The 17,041-nt window shown below is 39.0% G+C and overlaps 1 protein-coding gene across 4 annotated transcripts in view; it reads left to right on the top strand.

Annotated features, from left to right (window-relative positions):
* WRN (WRN RecQ like helicase) overlaps positions 1-17,041 on the top strand; it is a 73,023-nt gene that overhangs the window by 9,098 nt on the left and 46,884 nt on the right. For 3 of the 4 annotated variants that reach the window (XM_032214087.1, XM_032214084.1, XM_032214085.1), the window contains exons 5-13: positions 1,925-2,073; positions 3,758-3,907; positions 5,049-5,121; positions 6,102-6,216; positions 8,453-8,819; positions 9,304-9,378; positions 10,988-11,114; positions 11,659-11,734; positions 12,715-12,782. In XM_032214087.1, the coding sequence (XP_032069978.1) occupies positions 1,925-2,073; positions 3,758-3,907; positions 5,049-5,121; positions 6,102-6,216; positions 8,453-8,819; positions 9,304-9,378; positions 10,988-11,114; positions 11,659-11,734; positions 12,715-12,782 (1,200 nt within the window). The remainder of the gene's footprint in view (positions 1-1,924; positions 2,074-3,757; positions 3,908-5,048; positions 5,122-6,101; positions 6,217-8,452; positions 8,820-9,303; positions 9,379-10,987; positions 11,115-11,658; positions 11,735-12,714; positions 12,783-17,041) is intronic. The other variant, XM_032214088.1, reaches the window with a different exon arrangement.

Below are 17,041 nucleotides of genomic sequence, written 5' to 3'. Positions count from 1 at the left end.
CATGAAAAAAAAAAGCTTTTGGAAGCTCTACAACTGATGTAGAGTGCAGCGGCGTGGGAAGTATTTGGGGGCCCTAGAGTGGCCCATATTGGTCTGCCAGTTTGCTTCTATGTGTAATTCAAGGTGTTATCATCTCCCTGCATGGCATAAATCCATGTTACCTGAGGAACTGCCTCACCACAATGGGGCTGGCCCCCTATTTGTGCTGGCAGAGCATGCATGCTGTGGACCCTGTTGGTTAAGACATTCCAGCTGGTGGGATCCAGGAGAAAAGCCTTCTCTGCCATTGCTCCTGCCCTTTGGAAAATGTCATCCTCTGCGGTGAGATCCTCTCTCACTCTCCTGACCTTCCTTAAGAGCCTGAAGACCTGGCTCTGCCAGATGGCTTGGCACCACAATGTGGAATTTCACACTGGAGATGGTTGGTGGACTAATAAAAAAATCCCACCTTCCCTCCTGTGCATCCTGCTCCATCTCTTTCCATCTTTTAATTATAATTACAATTAGTATTTTATTATTATTAGAAATATTTATTTTTTATGGTTTTATTGCTTTTAATGTAAGCTGTTTAGGATTGCCTTGTGGCAAGATGGGCTGCAAACAAATTTAATAAATAAACAAATGTAATAAATAAATAATAAAGATACTGGTTGTCACATTTAAAGCCCTGCATGACATTGAATCAGACTTCTTGTGAAATCACCTTTTTCTGGTGGTTTCATCCTGTCCCATCAGATCTGCTTGGTTCCCTTGATGAAATAATACCTCCAGAAGCATGCCTTCTCTGACATAGTCCCTGCCCTTTGTCACAGCTTCCCCTCTCCACTGGTGAGAACTAGACACACCAGTTCTATTGGTCCTTTGAGATAATGTAAAAGGCTAGCTCTTCCCCCAGCAATTGGGGCTGTAATGTTAGTGATGGGAGATCAGACACAGAACATTTCTTGGTAATGCAGATTTTATTGGCTTTGATCTATTGCGTCAGTTTTATTTTAATGGGATTTTTTTCTCTGTCAACCACCTAGTTTTCTTAGATAAATGAGTAGCCATATAAATTGGATTAATAACTAAAAATAATGTTAGTTTGCAAATCTATTGATCTGGAAGTATACTGCTGTATATTTATGAAAAAGAATCTTGAGCCTTCATTGTTCAAATTTTGCCCCCAAAAGCGCTGAACGTGTTTAACAGAATTTAAACAGGTTCAGCTGTTTTCTGCTTTCTTGGTATAGGAACATTGTCCCCATGGTGTTTGAAAAAAGTATGGAGTCAGTTTCCCTTCACCATAGAAATTGAATAATTTAGGGACAGCTGAGGTGGCCTAAGTACAGTAATGCTAAAGAAACCCAGAAGAAGCTCTTAACTTGCCAGACTACAAATATTGTCTGCTGAACTCAAGGTTTCTGCCATTAACACCACTTGAACCTGGAAGGCCTCTAGGGCATAGGGAAATAGTGGAGGGGAATCTGACTTTGGAATTTACTTCATAGCAAGAAATATCCTGCCTTGGTTTTATTTAATTTTAGAAGTCAACAGATGTGGTATGTCTATATGCTTGAATAGTCTTACTATTGTGCCTTGTGCCATCATGTTTTATTACTTTTCCTGAACAAGAAAATTGTGAGGGCCAGAACTCTTAAGGCCCAGGCCTAACTACCACTTATTCAGCACACAAATAAATACTGAATTAGTAGTTGTTTACAAACATCACATGTATATTTAAATAAAGCAGAAGAGAAAGCAGATTCCAGAGAGTAAGAGTGAGTTAGGGATATAAAGTCCTGAGTGCTAAGATCAATATAAAATTACCCTAGAAGTTGTAAGGTTCTCCCATTTTGGTTCTAAATCACTGCTTTTTATTATATGGAGTAGGCACAGATTCATTATATAAATAATTTTTGTGCTCATATTGTATCCCCTTCAGATTTTCCTGTGGGATTGAAAAGGTTGCTTGAAGATAACACTATTAGAAAAGCTGGAGTTGGTATTGAAGGGGATAAATGGAAGCTGCTGCGAGATTTTGAAATCAAACTGGAGAATCTTGTGGATTTGGTTGACCTTGCTAATGAAAAGGTAATTAGAAGACTAGAAATAGAAATAACAGAAATGGAAATTGGTAAAGTGTGATTGTACACATAAGGAATTTCTCTCCAGCACATAAGCTCTCAGTGTGAATACAAATAACAAATAATGTAATCATAAGATACCTATAGGAGAAGGTAGTAGTAAAGATGAGCAGTATAATTGTAATTCAGCCCTATTTTATGGATGTATATCCATAGACAGTGCTGTGGGAATTAGGTGTTCAGCAGAATGGTGGCAGAGGACAAAAAGCTGTCTCTGTCTCTAGTTGTTTGGCATGCAGTGCCCTATAGTAGTTTCTGAGGGGAAGAATTGAAATAGTTTTATGTCCAGAATGTGAAGGGTCGGTATATATTTTCTCAGCCCTCTTTCTGACTCATGCTGTATACAGGTCGTCAATGGAAGGGCAGGCTAGTTGCAGTTGTTTTTTCACGTCAAAAAGAATGCTGTGAAAATACTTACAGACCCCTCACATCCTGGACATAAATTGTTTCAACTCCTACCCTCAAAATGACGCTATAGAGCACTGCATACCATAACAACTAGACACAAGAACAGTTTTTTCCAGAACACCATCACATAAACAAATAATTCCCTCAACACTGTCAAACTATTTACCAAGTCTGCATTACCATTACTATTAATCTTCTCATCGTTCCTATCACCCATCTCCTCCCTCTTATGACTGTATGACTATAACTTTGTTGCTTGTATCCTTACGATTTATATTGATTCCTAGTATGATTTGATTGTTTATTTGTACTCTATGACTATCATTAAGTGTTGTACCTTATGATTCATGATGAATGTATCTTTTCTTTTATGTACACTGAGAGTTTATGCACCAAAGACAAATTCCTTGTGTGTCCAATCACACTTGGCCAATAAAGAATTCTATTCTATTCTATTCTGCAGTCCTAATTATCCTTGACCTGTTTGGACATTCTTTGTTGTGCTTTTTTAATGATGGTTTTTAATGTTAGGTGTCCATTTCAAATCCTGGGAGATTACAGAATCCAGAAATTTGAAAGTCGATTCTAGAAACTTGAGTATGGGGAGAATTCAAAGTAGATAGTCATTTAGATAGTCAGTTCACAAGGCAGCAAATATTTGTTAATCAGAAAAATACACTGCAAAATGATAGCAATATAAGAGAATAGAGAATTATGGGATCCCCATGGTAAGATTTCCTGGTTTTACTCTGATATACAACATTGATTAATTTTCAAACTGAATATTGCATTCCTTATTTTTTATTTCTGTAATATGTTTTATGAATTTTGAATGGTAAGATAATATGAATTTGTAGTGTTTTGTACGTTCCACCAAATTAAACGGCCATTACCTCAAAAAAGATGTGCCTAGGTTTAAATTCTCAACATGATTGTTTTTTGAAAGTTACATTTATATGTTACCGAATGTAGAGGTATGTCACATATTGGTGGATCTTTGTTTGGTACTGCTAATAGACTTCTTGGTGCCAATTTTATTGTGGAAGCTGTTACTGTAACCATTTAGCAGGATAAAAAATGGCTTAAAGATTTATTGTGTGCTCTGAATATAGACTTACATTTACCAATAAAATGGGCTTATTTTGTCAGTTTTATTAGAAATGGGTCAGTATTACTATGTTTCAGAAATAATTTATGCTTTACTGTTGTAATCTCATTTTTAGCTAAAATGTAAGGAAACGTGGAGTTTAAACGGCCTTGTCAAACACCTATTCCACAAACAGCTTGTGAAAGACAAATTGGTCCGCTGTGGTAACTGGGAATGCTTTCCATTAACTGAGGAGCAAAAGCTGTATGCAGCTACAGATGCATATGTATGTACAAAGCAGCTTGTATTTTTCTAGATTACATTACATTTGAAAACTTTGCTTTGGCCTATTTACTTGATTACATATCAATGTTATAAACTAAGATATGGAAAAAGATCTCTGATTGTATGTATAATCTGCTTAGTTTTCCATATTTACTATGCAAATAATTGCAGAATCTGTATGAACCAGTAATGTATAGTTACCAGTAAAAGAAAACCTTTTTAAGATCCAGGCTTGCTTATTTTGGATCAAATGAAATAGAGTTTGGGGTTTAATTATAACACATGAACGAAGGTAGATTGTGATATAGGCAATGGCTGCTGTAATTTAATTTCTATTAGACAAAATGCCACTTGTTTACAGCTTTTAAAGTTTAAAATATTATTTTGTTTTTTGTTCTTTATTTCAAATTCTTTAATTTTTTATGATTAAAATTTTCTTTCATTCAGGATTGAAGGCAGACTCGTCTCGTGTTGTCAAAGTTGTTGCCTCCAAAGTCAAAGTTGTTGCTGTAATATTTTAGTAGTTAATGAGCAATTTCCAGAACTGTTTAGAAAGTGAAGTTTGCTCTTTAAAAGTCTTTGCCATGGTTGCAGGCAAGATGGGTAGTCTTGTCATCTTTTGGTGTCACTTTTTTAAACCTTCTGGTGTCACCTTCTTAAACCTATGAGGAGCAGTCATCCCAAGCACATGTAGGTGATCTCCCATCCTCTTCTTATCCAGAGAGGTTCCAAGGAACTGGTCTATTTACCAGTTCCTTGATCTTTGCAGTAGTCGTGGTTCTACATTTGCAGAGATATCTCCAGTTTGCCATGCCTTTCCTAGAAAGCCCATGTTTGTGCCATTTTATACTGATTCTCCACTGTGTATAGGTATTTTTTTTTTCCTGTGTTTATAGCTTTGAGGATGTGTTGTCATCCTTCGAAATAATCAAGATTGATGACCTTAGATCCCCCAATTTGGTACACTGCTGAAGTGTTGGGACTATAGCTCCCAGATTTCAACCATTTTTGTTGGGAATTTGGGAACTGAGGTCACAACAGATCTGAGATTAGAAAAGATTGGTTTAAATTTTTTAAGTTGAGAGGAAGATGTTCTTGTCTCTACATTAAAAATAATTATTTTTCTTTTCTTGTTTTTATAGGCTGGCTTCCTTATTTACCAAAACCTAATAAATTTGAGGAATGATAAGCAGATGCATATTTGTTTAAAAACAGGTGAGCTGAATCAGGGAACAGCAACTTTTTCCTACAGAGGCATCATTGCACAAATCAGAAGGCCACATTATATAGAAGTTATTGTGCTGAACCAGGAGTGGAGAAATTCAGATTCTTTCCCTCTTAAGCATTAGAAATTGGCTAGTTAACATTGGGTCAGTCATTCTTTCTCAGCCCTAGATATGGTAGATTACAGTCCATAACCATAATTCTTCATCCTATCATGAATTGATTCACATGACGAAAATAAGCTTTTTGAAAATTAAAATGTGGCAAAAATGTTACAGGCATGTGAGAATGCATATATCTTTCAAGATGTGATTCTCTTATGACTTTGGGACTACATACATTTTTAAATTTGGCCTCCGGTGGATAATACAGTGTTTTGCATCTTGTTTTATATGATCCTGGCTAACTGGATTTTCTGAATAATGCAGTAATCCATCATAGAGGTTATTATGACTATTTTTTGGTGGGGGGGTCTTCCATTCAATAGTATCCAATTCTCGAAGACCGCCTGGACAAGTCCCTGCAGTTTTCTTGGCAAGGTTTTGTAGATGTGATTTGCCATTGTTTCCTTCTTAGACCTGAGAGAAAGTGACTAGCCAAAGGTCAGCCAACTGGCTTCCTGCCCGTGGTGGTCCTAGAACTCAATCTCTTGGTTTCTAGCCTGATGCCCTAACCACTACATCAAACTGGCTCTCATTATGACTGTACTAATGAATAAACAGAGCAGATGTTGGTGAATAGAGTTCAACGGTAATTAGCATCTGCAGAAAATATGATAGAAATCCCTCCCTAAAAATCCAAAGGTTGTATAACCCCATTTAACAATCCATTAATTAACTTGAATTTAGGGAGCCAGATCAAAATTTAAAGACAAGTAGACTGGTTTAATTCCTTAATTGTAAGTGCCTTTTTCAATATTTAAAACCCAGATGAATTAGTAGTTAATAAAATGTTATGCCTTTTTTAAACAGGTGGAATGTTGCTGCCGAGTGAAATTAAAAATGAATTGACATCTTTGTCCAAGGAGGTGCTAGATTTGGCTCATTGTGTTCCTGCTACTTTTCACCAATCCACACATTTTCAAAGGTTTTGATACTGTTTATTTTAATCTATTGGTTCAAATGAATATTTAATTCCGTAGATTCTTGCAGTAAAAGAACTATTATTTCAGTGGGTATAACTGAAAGAATAGTGTGCAGAGTTTCCATGTTTATAGTGACTCCTTTGCTTGAAGAAGGAACTTTACTTGAGGCTTGGACTCTGAATATGTTAAGGGCCCCATCTCTTGGTTTTACTGTTAAATTGGATAATTACTTTGCTGTATGTCTGATTTGTACTGCTTTTATTGGTTTGAAACATTTTACAGTATTGTTTTAGAATTGTAAACCACCCCAAAGTTACCCAGTGAGATGGGCGGCTATAGAAATAATAAATAAATGTATAAACCTTGTTTCATACTATATTCTATTGTACTTCCAGCCACCCAATTCTCTTAAACTCCTAGTTCCCCAGTTTTACTCTTTTACAATTAGTTGAAACTTGTGGACAGAGAGTGAATGGGAACAGTGGTATTTATTTGGGGGAAGTAGTCAGTTTGTGAAGATTTGGTGCATTTGCTTGCTTTCTGATTTGAGGCTACAACAGACCAGCAAACAAAGTAAACAAGAATAGGAGTTTAGTGTGATCTCCTGCTTTCAAGACTAAGATTTAGGTGAGTGAAGTAATAGTATGAACTCTTGACTTTCAGTGAGCAAGTCCATTCTCTTGAACCAAAGTGACTGAGATGGAGATTATTACGGACCCAAAAAGGCTTTCACCAAATTTCCTGGGATAAAACAATTTATATTATTGTTTTAAACCAGGTGAATGGACAAGCAAATAATTGGTGTTCAGTTTAAGTAAGAATGAAACGGTGCATATTAAGACAACTCCTGCCCCAATTTCACATATACACTGGTGAGATCTGAACCATCTGAAACTATTCAAAAGAGGGATCTTGGGTTCAGTGGAAATAACAACTTGAATTATGGCAGCTGTGAAGAAGACAATTTTGCGTTAGGAATAATTAGGAAATGTGTTGAGATGAAAACTCCAATGTTATAATATTCTTATACAAATCTGTATGTATGTCTTTATCTGGAATGCAGAGTTCAATTCTGGGTTCTGCATGGGAAAAAGAACATACCGTATTTTCCCGACCAAAAGCCGCACCGGATTATAAGCCGCAGTATCAATTAACGTTAATTTTTCAAACTTTTTCCACATATAAAGCACACCGGGTTATAAGCCGCACGTTTCCCGACGCTTCTGGACATCTGTTGCAGTCGCGAGGAGGAGCGGAGAAGAGCGCGAAGGTTCTTGGCGCTCCAGGAAGCCGCGAAAGCAGCTGGGGGAGGCGCACGGCTTGGTTTATCCTCCCTGGACGTTGCAGCAGCAGCCCCAAGCGCACCGATCTCTGTGTTTTTCGCATCGGGGCATGCTCTTGCAGCACACCCCGATGCGAAAAACACTGAGATCGGTGAGTTTGGGGCTGCTGCTGCGACGTCCAGGGAGGAGAAACCAAGCCGTACGCCTCTCCCAACTGCTTTCGCGGCTTCCTGGAGCGCCAAGAACCTTTGCGCTCTTCTCCACACTCTCCTCGGCTCCTCACAACTGCAATAGACGTCCAGAAGCGGCAGGGGCTATCGAGCTGGAAATCCAATCCCCATTAGCCCCAAAAGCTGCTTCTGGACATCTATTGCAGTCGCGAGGAGCGGAGAAGAGCGCGAAGGTTCTTGGCGCTCCAGGAAGCCCCGAAAGCAGCTGGGAGATCTTTTTCCACATATAAAGCGCACCGGGTTATAAGTCGCACTGCCGGTTTTGGATCAAATTTTAGGATTTTCAGTGCGGCTTATAGTCGTGAAAATACAGTAATCAAATTGGGAAAATGAAAGCGGGTAAATAAATGTGATTAGGAAATGTGAAGAGCTTTGAGCCTCTGCTTAGAAAAGACAACCTAATGGATATGAATGTACAGTATAGTATCATGTATTGAATGGAGAAAGTGGACAGGGGGAAGGTTTTTTTTCTTTCAAAAGGATGAATGAACTAGAGGTCATCCAGTGAAGTCAATTGGACAGTGCTTTAGAATAGACAAAAAGAAGTTATTATAAAGACATACCTTGTTCATCAAATTATTTTTTTATTATTTTAGACTTAATTCCACTAATTTTAATTTTTAACTGTTGCATTCTTTTGAACTTTGTAAGGTATCTTGGGTATTTATATAAATAGAAAGTTGGGGTGTAAATTAAAAAAAACTATTTCATATTTTTTTTCACAGTGCAACAGAAATATTGGCTGATATTTCAAAAAATATTAAAGCTCTAAGGGACATATTACTTATTAAATCTAATTGCCAAATGGAGCTGGAAGAGGCTGCCGATGGAGGATCTAAATTGACTTCCAAGACCATTTGTAAGTCAGATCATGATATTGATGACAAAACAGGTGATGTTCAAAACTCTGATATAAGAAATGAAGAAGAACTTGATAAGAAAGAGCATACAGTGGATGCTTCAGACACAATCTTTAAAAAATCTACAGAAAAAGAATTCTTAATGTCACTGGACATAACTGAATATGAACTTCAAATGATGGAACGTCAAGCTGAGGAAGAAAAGCGACTTGAAGCAGCTTATATGCCTAAGGTAAATATAGATAATTGCCCTTTGAGAAAAATGTGATGTTTAATTGATCAACCATCTGGTCTTTTTCCAGATTTTGGCTGTGATATAACAGCTAAAAAAATATTGTAGGTTAGGATTGCCAAATGATATTGATAAAAGTCGAGAGAAAGTCAGTTTGTTCTAACAGTGAAGAAACAAGTTGGTTCTCTTTTCCTAAGAATGTTGTGCTAGGATCAGATGGGCTTTGTAATCCTATGTTTCTTAAATTGCTCATCTGCAAAACAGAAACTTTCTTGGCCCACAAATATTAATGTAGTTTTATACATTTTAAATGTATATTAATACAATTTTATACATTTTTATTATGCATAAAATGTTAATGGTTTATATAGGTTAGAAGGTAAGATCAGATTACTTCTTAGGTTTCTTTTTCAACTGAAAAGCTAGGGAACAAAGCATTGGAATTAAAACGAAAGAAAAAAACAATTTGAACTGCTCTGTTTAGGATTTACAATCTATAGAAGATGAGCATGGTGCCACTATGGAAAGTGATTATGAACTTGAAATGGAAATGCTTAAGGTAACTTCCTTTCTTCCTTCCTTTCGTCTTTCCTTCCTTCATGCTATTTATTTATTTATCAAATTTATAAAGTCAACAATCTCACAAAAATGACTCTGGGTGGCATACAACAATGAAATAAAACAATGAATTGTATTTATTTTATATTAAGGTTATATGGCACCCATCTCATATAGGCAGCTTACAACCAAGTAAACACAAGGAAATTTAAAGTAATACATACTAATATTAACATAGATTAAAAATAATCAAAGTTGGAAAGGGAGGGAAAATTCTTACAGGATGGAGGTGGAGTATTAGTCCATTAACTACCTCTGGTATGACCTGCCCCCATCAAGCCAATTAGCAGAACCAGCTTTTCAAGCCCTTCCAATAGGCCAAAAATGTTCCAGAGGGTGGAAACCACAGCAGAAAAGGCTCTTGAATTCCTTGTCTGATACAGTCTGTAGCATGCCCCATCTGCTAGCATGAGAGGGGTGGGCCAATCCCATTGGAATGAGACAGTTTATCAGGATTGTAAGGGGTCACATATTATGTAGCCACAACAAAATTCTTAATAAAAAGCGAAGGTCATCCTTTGTCTCTGCACCTCTGCACCTGACCGGAATTGGATGGGTGGAACTGCCAGCATGGCAGTGGGAGATTGGACCATGTGATCGACTTGTGGGTGTGGGGGCAAGATCTTGAACTTTCAACTAGGTGTGGAAAACCGGGAAGCTTTTAGATTCAGGTTTTCCCAGATGTGCCAATATGACTCTCTTAATAAATTGGAACTTTGAGCAGTACTTTGCCTTGGACTCTGATTTACTTTTGGATGCTATTTGGAACCCTGACATTAACCCTGACAATCAGCACAGGAGAGAATTGATATTAACAACAATGAAAGCATCCTAACCAGGTATTAAGGGGTTTACAGAATATTGAAGGGATGGGGCTGACCTCACTTCGGAAGGTAGAATGTTGCATAAGGCAGGGGCCACAGCAGAGAACGCCTGAGTGGAAAACAGGGGAGCAGACTTGCATGTTAGAAATTAAAACTGGGCAAATTATAATAAGCTAACACTGTTCATGAAATTTAATAAAAATAAGTATTAATACTGTTTTTAATAAATTCCTGACATGCAATGCCTTTCAATCAAGGGGGATTACTGTGTAGCTTTGCCTCTTATTCTCCCGTGCTTTTAACAGTAATATGGAAAACCTATGGAAGCTATGCTAGAGCCAAGGTGGCGCAGTGGTTAAATGCAGCACTGCAGGCTACTGCTAGATCAGCAGGTCAGCGGTTCAAATCTCACCGGCTCAGGGTTGACTCAGCCTTCCATCCTTCCGAGGTGGGTAAAATGAGGACCCAGATTGTTGGGGGCAATATGCTGACTCTCTGTAAACCGCTTAGAGAGGCCTGAAAGGCCTATGAAGCGGTATATAAGTCTACTGCTATTGCTATTGCTATTGCTATTGCTATGAAATCTTTACAAATTATATTCATAAAGTAACTTTATTTTGAATGGCTAATGTAGTTAAGATCCCTCTGTATTAAAAGTAAGAACTTTTGTCAAGCCTTTATTCTTTTAAATTAGAAGATGAAAAGTATGTTAACTTATTTTCTCAGCTCCAGTCTTTAGAAAGCACAGACAAGAGCCAGTTGAATTCTAACCTGGGAAGTTTAGAAAAGCAAAATAACCATGTTGCCGAGGATGAAGGAGAAGAGGGCATTGAGGAGGAAGAGGAAAGTTGGGGTAAATATTACATTGTGATCCTAATTTCCATATTGGCACACTAGAGTATCTACTTTTTATGTTCACATAGATGGGTAGATGGATAAGTATATTCTAAAGATCCTCTCAAGTATGTCCCAAAGATGCTTTTTTTCAAGGGGCAAGTGGACTTTCTACTTTTTCTTTGAAAATGTTTCGCTTCTCATCCAAGAAGCTTCTTCAGTTCTGAGCTTGTTCATAAATTTTTAAGCAAGTTATGGGCTTGATGCTCTCAAGTTAAATCAGTTTTAAATTTCATGTTATGAGTGGGAAAATTAAGCATGTATGTTGACTTTCTGAGGAAAGAATTTAAAAGTTTTTAACTTATATTCTTGTATTATAAGTATCTAGTATTCTTAAATGATATCCCTATAATAGGAAGCTACACTTTGCTAGTTTTTTAGTATGCATAACATTTTAAAAATTAAGTTACATTTTTAAATTTTAAATCTTAAAATTGAATTTTTTTATAGCTATCTTTTTTTGTATTTTCTCTATCTCAATATTTTTGTTTTTTTCTCCAAAGATTCCAGCTTATCTAAACCCAGCAGTGAACAAATTGCTTGTCTCAAGATGTATTTTGGTCACTCAAGTTTTAAACCGTAAGTTGTATTTTTTTTTTAAAAAAAAGGCTAAAAGACTGTTCCAAAAAGAAGAAAACTGTGAATTTAAGATAATCTCTTTCATAAAGAAAAACCAGAAAATCGTATTTGCCTCCTTTCACAGTTTATTCTCAGCTTATTTAAGATGTACCTCTCTTTTTAAAGAGAAAATAATAAACATGTCTTTCTTCTAGATAAAATATGTGGGGATTTTGCCTCAAAGATGTTGAGTCTTCAGCAGATGCACAAATTGCATGGCATATACAGTAGTCCTCGCTTAATTGGAACTGCTAAGGAAAGCAGTCACTTAGTGGGAAATCACATGACCCAACAGTGCTTTCCTGCTGGAAACAGACAAGAGTATTCAGTTTCATATTTTTGATCTTTGTTTGCTTCCTGACTATTTCCAGTCCTTTGGAATGCTCAAGTGCCTGCTTATTATCTTGTACCCATTGAAAGCAATGCGATCATACTGCAGCTTAAAAAAAGTACTGTTTTAAAACCTTTTTCTAATCTCTCCACTATGTGGAGATTTCAAAAGCTTTCAGACTTCTTTTAGATTTTACAGAGAGAGCTTTGTAAGGTTTTTGTGTAACATGATGCTGGCCTGATTGCTTTGTTTTTGATGTGAAAAAACCACTTATTTTCTTGCAATCCTTTTCTCTCCAATCTCTCTGTTCTGCAAGAGAAAAGAGAGAGAAAAACAGTCAGGCATATAACAACACATACTGACTGCAGTGGTGGTCACATAACTGAGGTAAAGTCAGTGGTGTTATTTTTTTAACACCATTGAAACTTTGAACAGTCACTGAATGAAAGGCCATTAGGTGAGGATTACCTGTATGTGGAAAAGGAGATAAACAATTGATCACTAAAAGAAGCAGCTCTATTTGCAGTCTCCTGTTATGGGATTCAGCTTTTGTCAGGTGTTACAGCTGAAATGGAACATTTTTATTGTAGTTTTTTTCTTTAATTTCAAGGGTCCAGTGGAAAGTGATCTCCTCAGTTTTGCAGGAAAGAAGAGATAATCTAGTTGTTATGGCAACTGGTGAGTTATATAGATTTCTCTTGGAATATTATTTAAATGTTTCTTAAAAACTTCATAAAACATGATTTGCTGATAATGTTACCAGCTGTAGTTGTATCAGGTGTTTTTCCCCCCAGAAAAGGAACTGCAGGAATATTTTCATTGTGTATGCTGCTGGGTACAATAAAATGGATTGGAACATAAGCATAAGAATAGGTTCTTTTCATTGCCAGGAAAAATCAATCAATCAATCTTTATTATGGTCAAAGACAAGGAAATAAAAGCATTATGTCAATAATAGTAAAAAAAAGCCAGACGGTAATATATTTTGATTGGTGGTAGATTAATATTGGAGAAACATTGGCTGATTTTCACTGCTCTCCCTTTATACACACTAAAAGTACTCAGTTGGTCTTTCTAAAAACAAGAAATTGCAATAAGAAATAAACATTGTACAAACTTTAATAGGAAGAAATGTACTTTTGGGACATGAGAGGATCTTGCCAAAGTACAAAGTTTTGTGAACTTCTTTATTTTCCTAATTTTTGCTTTTCTCTGAATAGAACATCTTTAACTGCCCTAGATACTTTACTTTGTTAGAGAATTTGTGGGTATTTGGAGTGTTATCACTGTTTTAAATGTTCCAGGATTCTGACTGCAGACAAAGCATGGAACAGCCAAGAAAAGTTCTAGGTAGTTTGACAAGTGATACTGTTGTGATGTTGGACGATTTGGGTTTTTGCCTCAAGTAAGATCTTAAGGGCTAGAGGGCCAACATGGCAGGATGGAGATTTCTTATGCCTGCTGTATCTGCCCAACCAAGGAGTTAGTGTCGTGTAACATTTAAAATATTGGCTTAGAAACAGTTAAAATCTCAGTTTGACCTTTAACCACTGAGTGACTTTGGGCCTATCACACAAAACATGTAATCATGTCATGTAAAGACATAAAATGATGCGTTTACCCAACTTGCTGGGCTTAATTAGTGTTAAGATAGATAATATTTCTGTAGCTTCATATGTTGTCTGAACTCAGAAAGTGGTTAATTTTTGTACAAATGTAGCATTATAATTCAGCCCAACCTACCTCTCAGGCTAGATTGTGTAGTCAAAGGAGGAGGAAAAGCAATTTATGTTGTTTTGTTATCAATTGAAATATACTGTAGTTCTGATTAGTTTCCTAATCCTAGTTTTAGCAACAAGAAGCAAAGGCAAGGGCATTTCAGGGTTTTTTTTTGGGGGGGGGGGGAGCAATACTAGAACCTTAGACACGTGATGGCGAACCTATTGTACATATGCCACAGGTGGCACATGGAGCCCTCTGTGTGGGCACCTGAGCCGTTGCCCAGTGTAGCTCCCCCGCGCATGTGCCGCCTGGCAGTCAGCTGATTTTTGGGTGTGTGAACGCGGGAGACCTACGCTCATGCACGGGAGGAGTGCGGGGAGGGTGAAAGAAAGGACTTCCGGAAGTTTGGAAATGGGAGGCCAGGGGAGGTCATTTTCGCACTCCCAAAGGCTCAAGGAAAGCCTCTGGAGTCTGGGGAGGGTGAAAAGCCCCCTCCCCTGCGTGCATGCGCGGAGGGGATGGTCACATTTGCATGCGGGGAGGGAGTCGCATATACCGGTGGGCAGGGCACATTGATTGTGGGTGTGGGGCGTATACCACATAATTTCAGCACATGAGGACAAAAACGTTCACAATCATTGTCTTAGATCAGGGGTTCTCAACCTGTGGGTTGCGACTCCTTAGAGGGTTGAACGACCCTTGCACAAGGGTGGCCCAAAGACACATATTTTTGAAAGAAAATAATTTCATGGTTGGGGGTCACCACAACATGAAATGTATTAAAGGGTCGCGACATTAGGAAGGGTGAGACCCACTGCTTTAGGTTTTAGGTTTTTAGGTTTTATTGAACACTTATAGGCCGCCCTTTTCCCTGAGGGGACTCAGGGCGGCTTACAATAATGAGGGAAGGGAGTGCAAGACAAGACATAAAGAAAATGTGAGTAAAAAAATAATAATAACCATAAAAACACAACATTCACTCAGCATTCGGGCGGGGAGAGAGTAAAGTCCTATCCCCAGGCCTGACAGGAAAGCCAGATCTTGAGGGCCGTGCGGAAGGCCTGGACGGTGGTGAGGGTACGGATCTCCACGGGGAGATTGTTCCATAGCGTCGGAGCTGCAACTGAGAAGGCTCTCCTCCGCGTAGTCGCCAGTCGGCACTGACTGGCGGATGGAATTCGGAGGAGGCCTTCCCTGTGCGATCTGATGGGACGCAGGGAGGTAATTGGCAGAAGGCGGTCTCTCAAATAGCCAGATCCACTACCATGGAGCGCTTTGTGGATGGTGAGTAAGACCTTGAAGTGCACCCGGCGATCAACAGGTAGCCAGCGCAGCTCACGGAGGATTGGTGTTATGTGGGCGAACCGAGGTGCGCCCACGATCACTCGCGCGGCCGCATTCTGGACTAGCTGAAGTTGCCGGATGCTCTTCAAGGGCAGCCCCATGTAGAGCACATTGCAGTATTCCAGCCTAGAGATCACAAGGGCTCAAGTGACTGTTGTGAGGGCCTCCCGGTTCAGGTAGGGCCGCAACTGGCGCACCAGGCGAACCTGGGCAAATGCCCCCCTGGTCACAGCTGACAAGTGGTGGTCGAAACTCAGCTGTGGGTCCAGGAGGACTCCCAAGTTGCGGATCCTGTCTGAGGGGTATAAATTTTGCCCCCCCAGCCTGATTGATGGAACATTAGCCAAATTGTTGGGAGGAAAACACAACAGCCACTCGGTCTTTTCCGGGTTGAGTACCAGTTTGTTAGCTCTCATCCAGTCTTTAACAGCCTCAAGGCCCCGGTTCATCACGTCCACCGCTTCATTGAGTTGGCACGGGGCGGACAGATACAACTGTGTATCGTCCGCGTATTGATGGTATTTTATCCCGTGCCTCCGAATGATCTCGCCCAGTGGTTTCATGTATATGTTGAATAGCAGGGGGGATAGGACCGAACCCTGCGGCACTCCATAAGTTAGGGGCCTCGGGGACGATCTCTCCCCCCCCACCAACACCGACTGCGACCTGTCCGAGAGGTAGGAGGAGAACCACTGCAAAACAGTGCCGCCCACCCCCACCTCCCGCAGTCGTCGCAGAAGGATACCATGGTCGATGGTATCGAAAGCCGCTGAGAGGTCAAGGAGAACCAGGATGGACGCATGGCCTCCATCTCTGGCTCTCCAGAGATCATCGGTCAATGCGACCAAAGCGGTTTCTGTGCTGTAACCGGGCCTGAAGCCAGACTGGAAGGGGTCAAGATAGTTAGCTTCCTCCAAGGTACGCTGAAGCTGGAAGGCCACCACCTTCTCAACAACCTTCCCCACAAAGGGGAGGTTGGAGACTGGACGGTAGTTATTAAGAACTGCTGGATCCAAAGACGATTTCTTCAGGAGGGGCCTCACCACCGCCGCCTTAGACTATTAAGATGAGTAATTAGAACTGCCTGACAATTGAAGAATTAGGTTATGTATGTTCTCTCTTGCTCTCTTGCTTTAATATCAGATAAGCAAGCAATGTGTCTTACAAATCATTTAGGATTGTTATGCTTATAAATTCTAAATTTCAGATTTACCTTATATATCCTAAGAATTCTTTATTTACTTGGGAATATTTGGATTAGTATTATTCAACTTTTGTACTAAGAACAGGTTGTACCATTCAAGACACTCTTATTGTTATTGTTTCTCACTGTTACTGTGTTTCCCTGAAAATAAGACAGGGTATTATTTTCTTTTGACCCCTAAAATAAGCACTTGGGCTTATTTTTGGGGAGGTCTTATTATTTTTGAGGTGCAGGAGGTGGCGAGCATGGTCACTTCTTGGCTATAGCTATGTTGCAATATTTTTTGGGGAAGGCTTATTTTGGGGGAGGGCTTATTTTAGCGCCTACGCTCAAAAGCCCAATTGGGTTTATTATCTGGGGAGGGCTTATTTTCAGGGAAACCGGGTACATGCCCTTCAGAAGTGAGGATAATTGTTTATATTGTATACATGCATGACTGCACATTGGCTTGGATAACACATGCTGTCTTTCCAAGTTACTTTACTCATTTTCATGGGCTGTTTATTAAGTTGGATACCAATCTTGACCTTGTTTGGTTTTCTTTTCTGCAAAGTTTAAATCTGAAGGGCAACTTGCATTTTTTTGTGTTTGCAAAGGGTTTTATTTACCCGAAAATAAGACAGGGTCTTATTTTCTTTTGATCCCCAAAATATGGCTTGGGGCTTAT

Source organism: Thamnophis elegans, chromosome 3 (assembly GCF_009769535.1).
Source record: "Thamnophis elegans isolate rThaEle1 chromosome 3, rThaEle1.pri, whole genome shotgun sequence".
In the NCBI taxonomy this organism is placed as follows: domain Eukaryota; kingdom Metazoa; phylum Chordata; class Lepidosauria; order Squamata; family Colubridae; genus Thamnophis; species Thamnophis elegans.
Note: the sequence above shows the minus strand (reverse complement) of the source record. Positions and strands in the feature narration are given on the sequence as shown.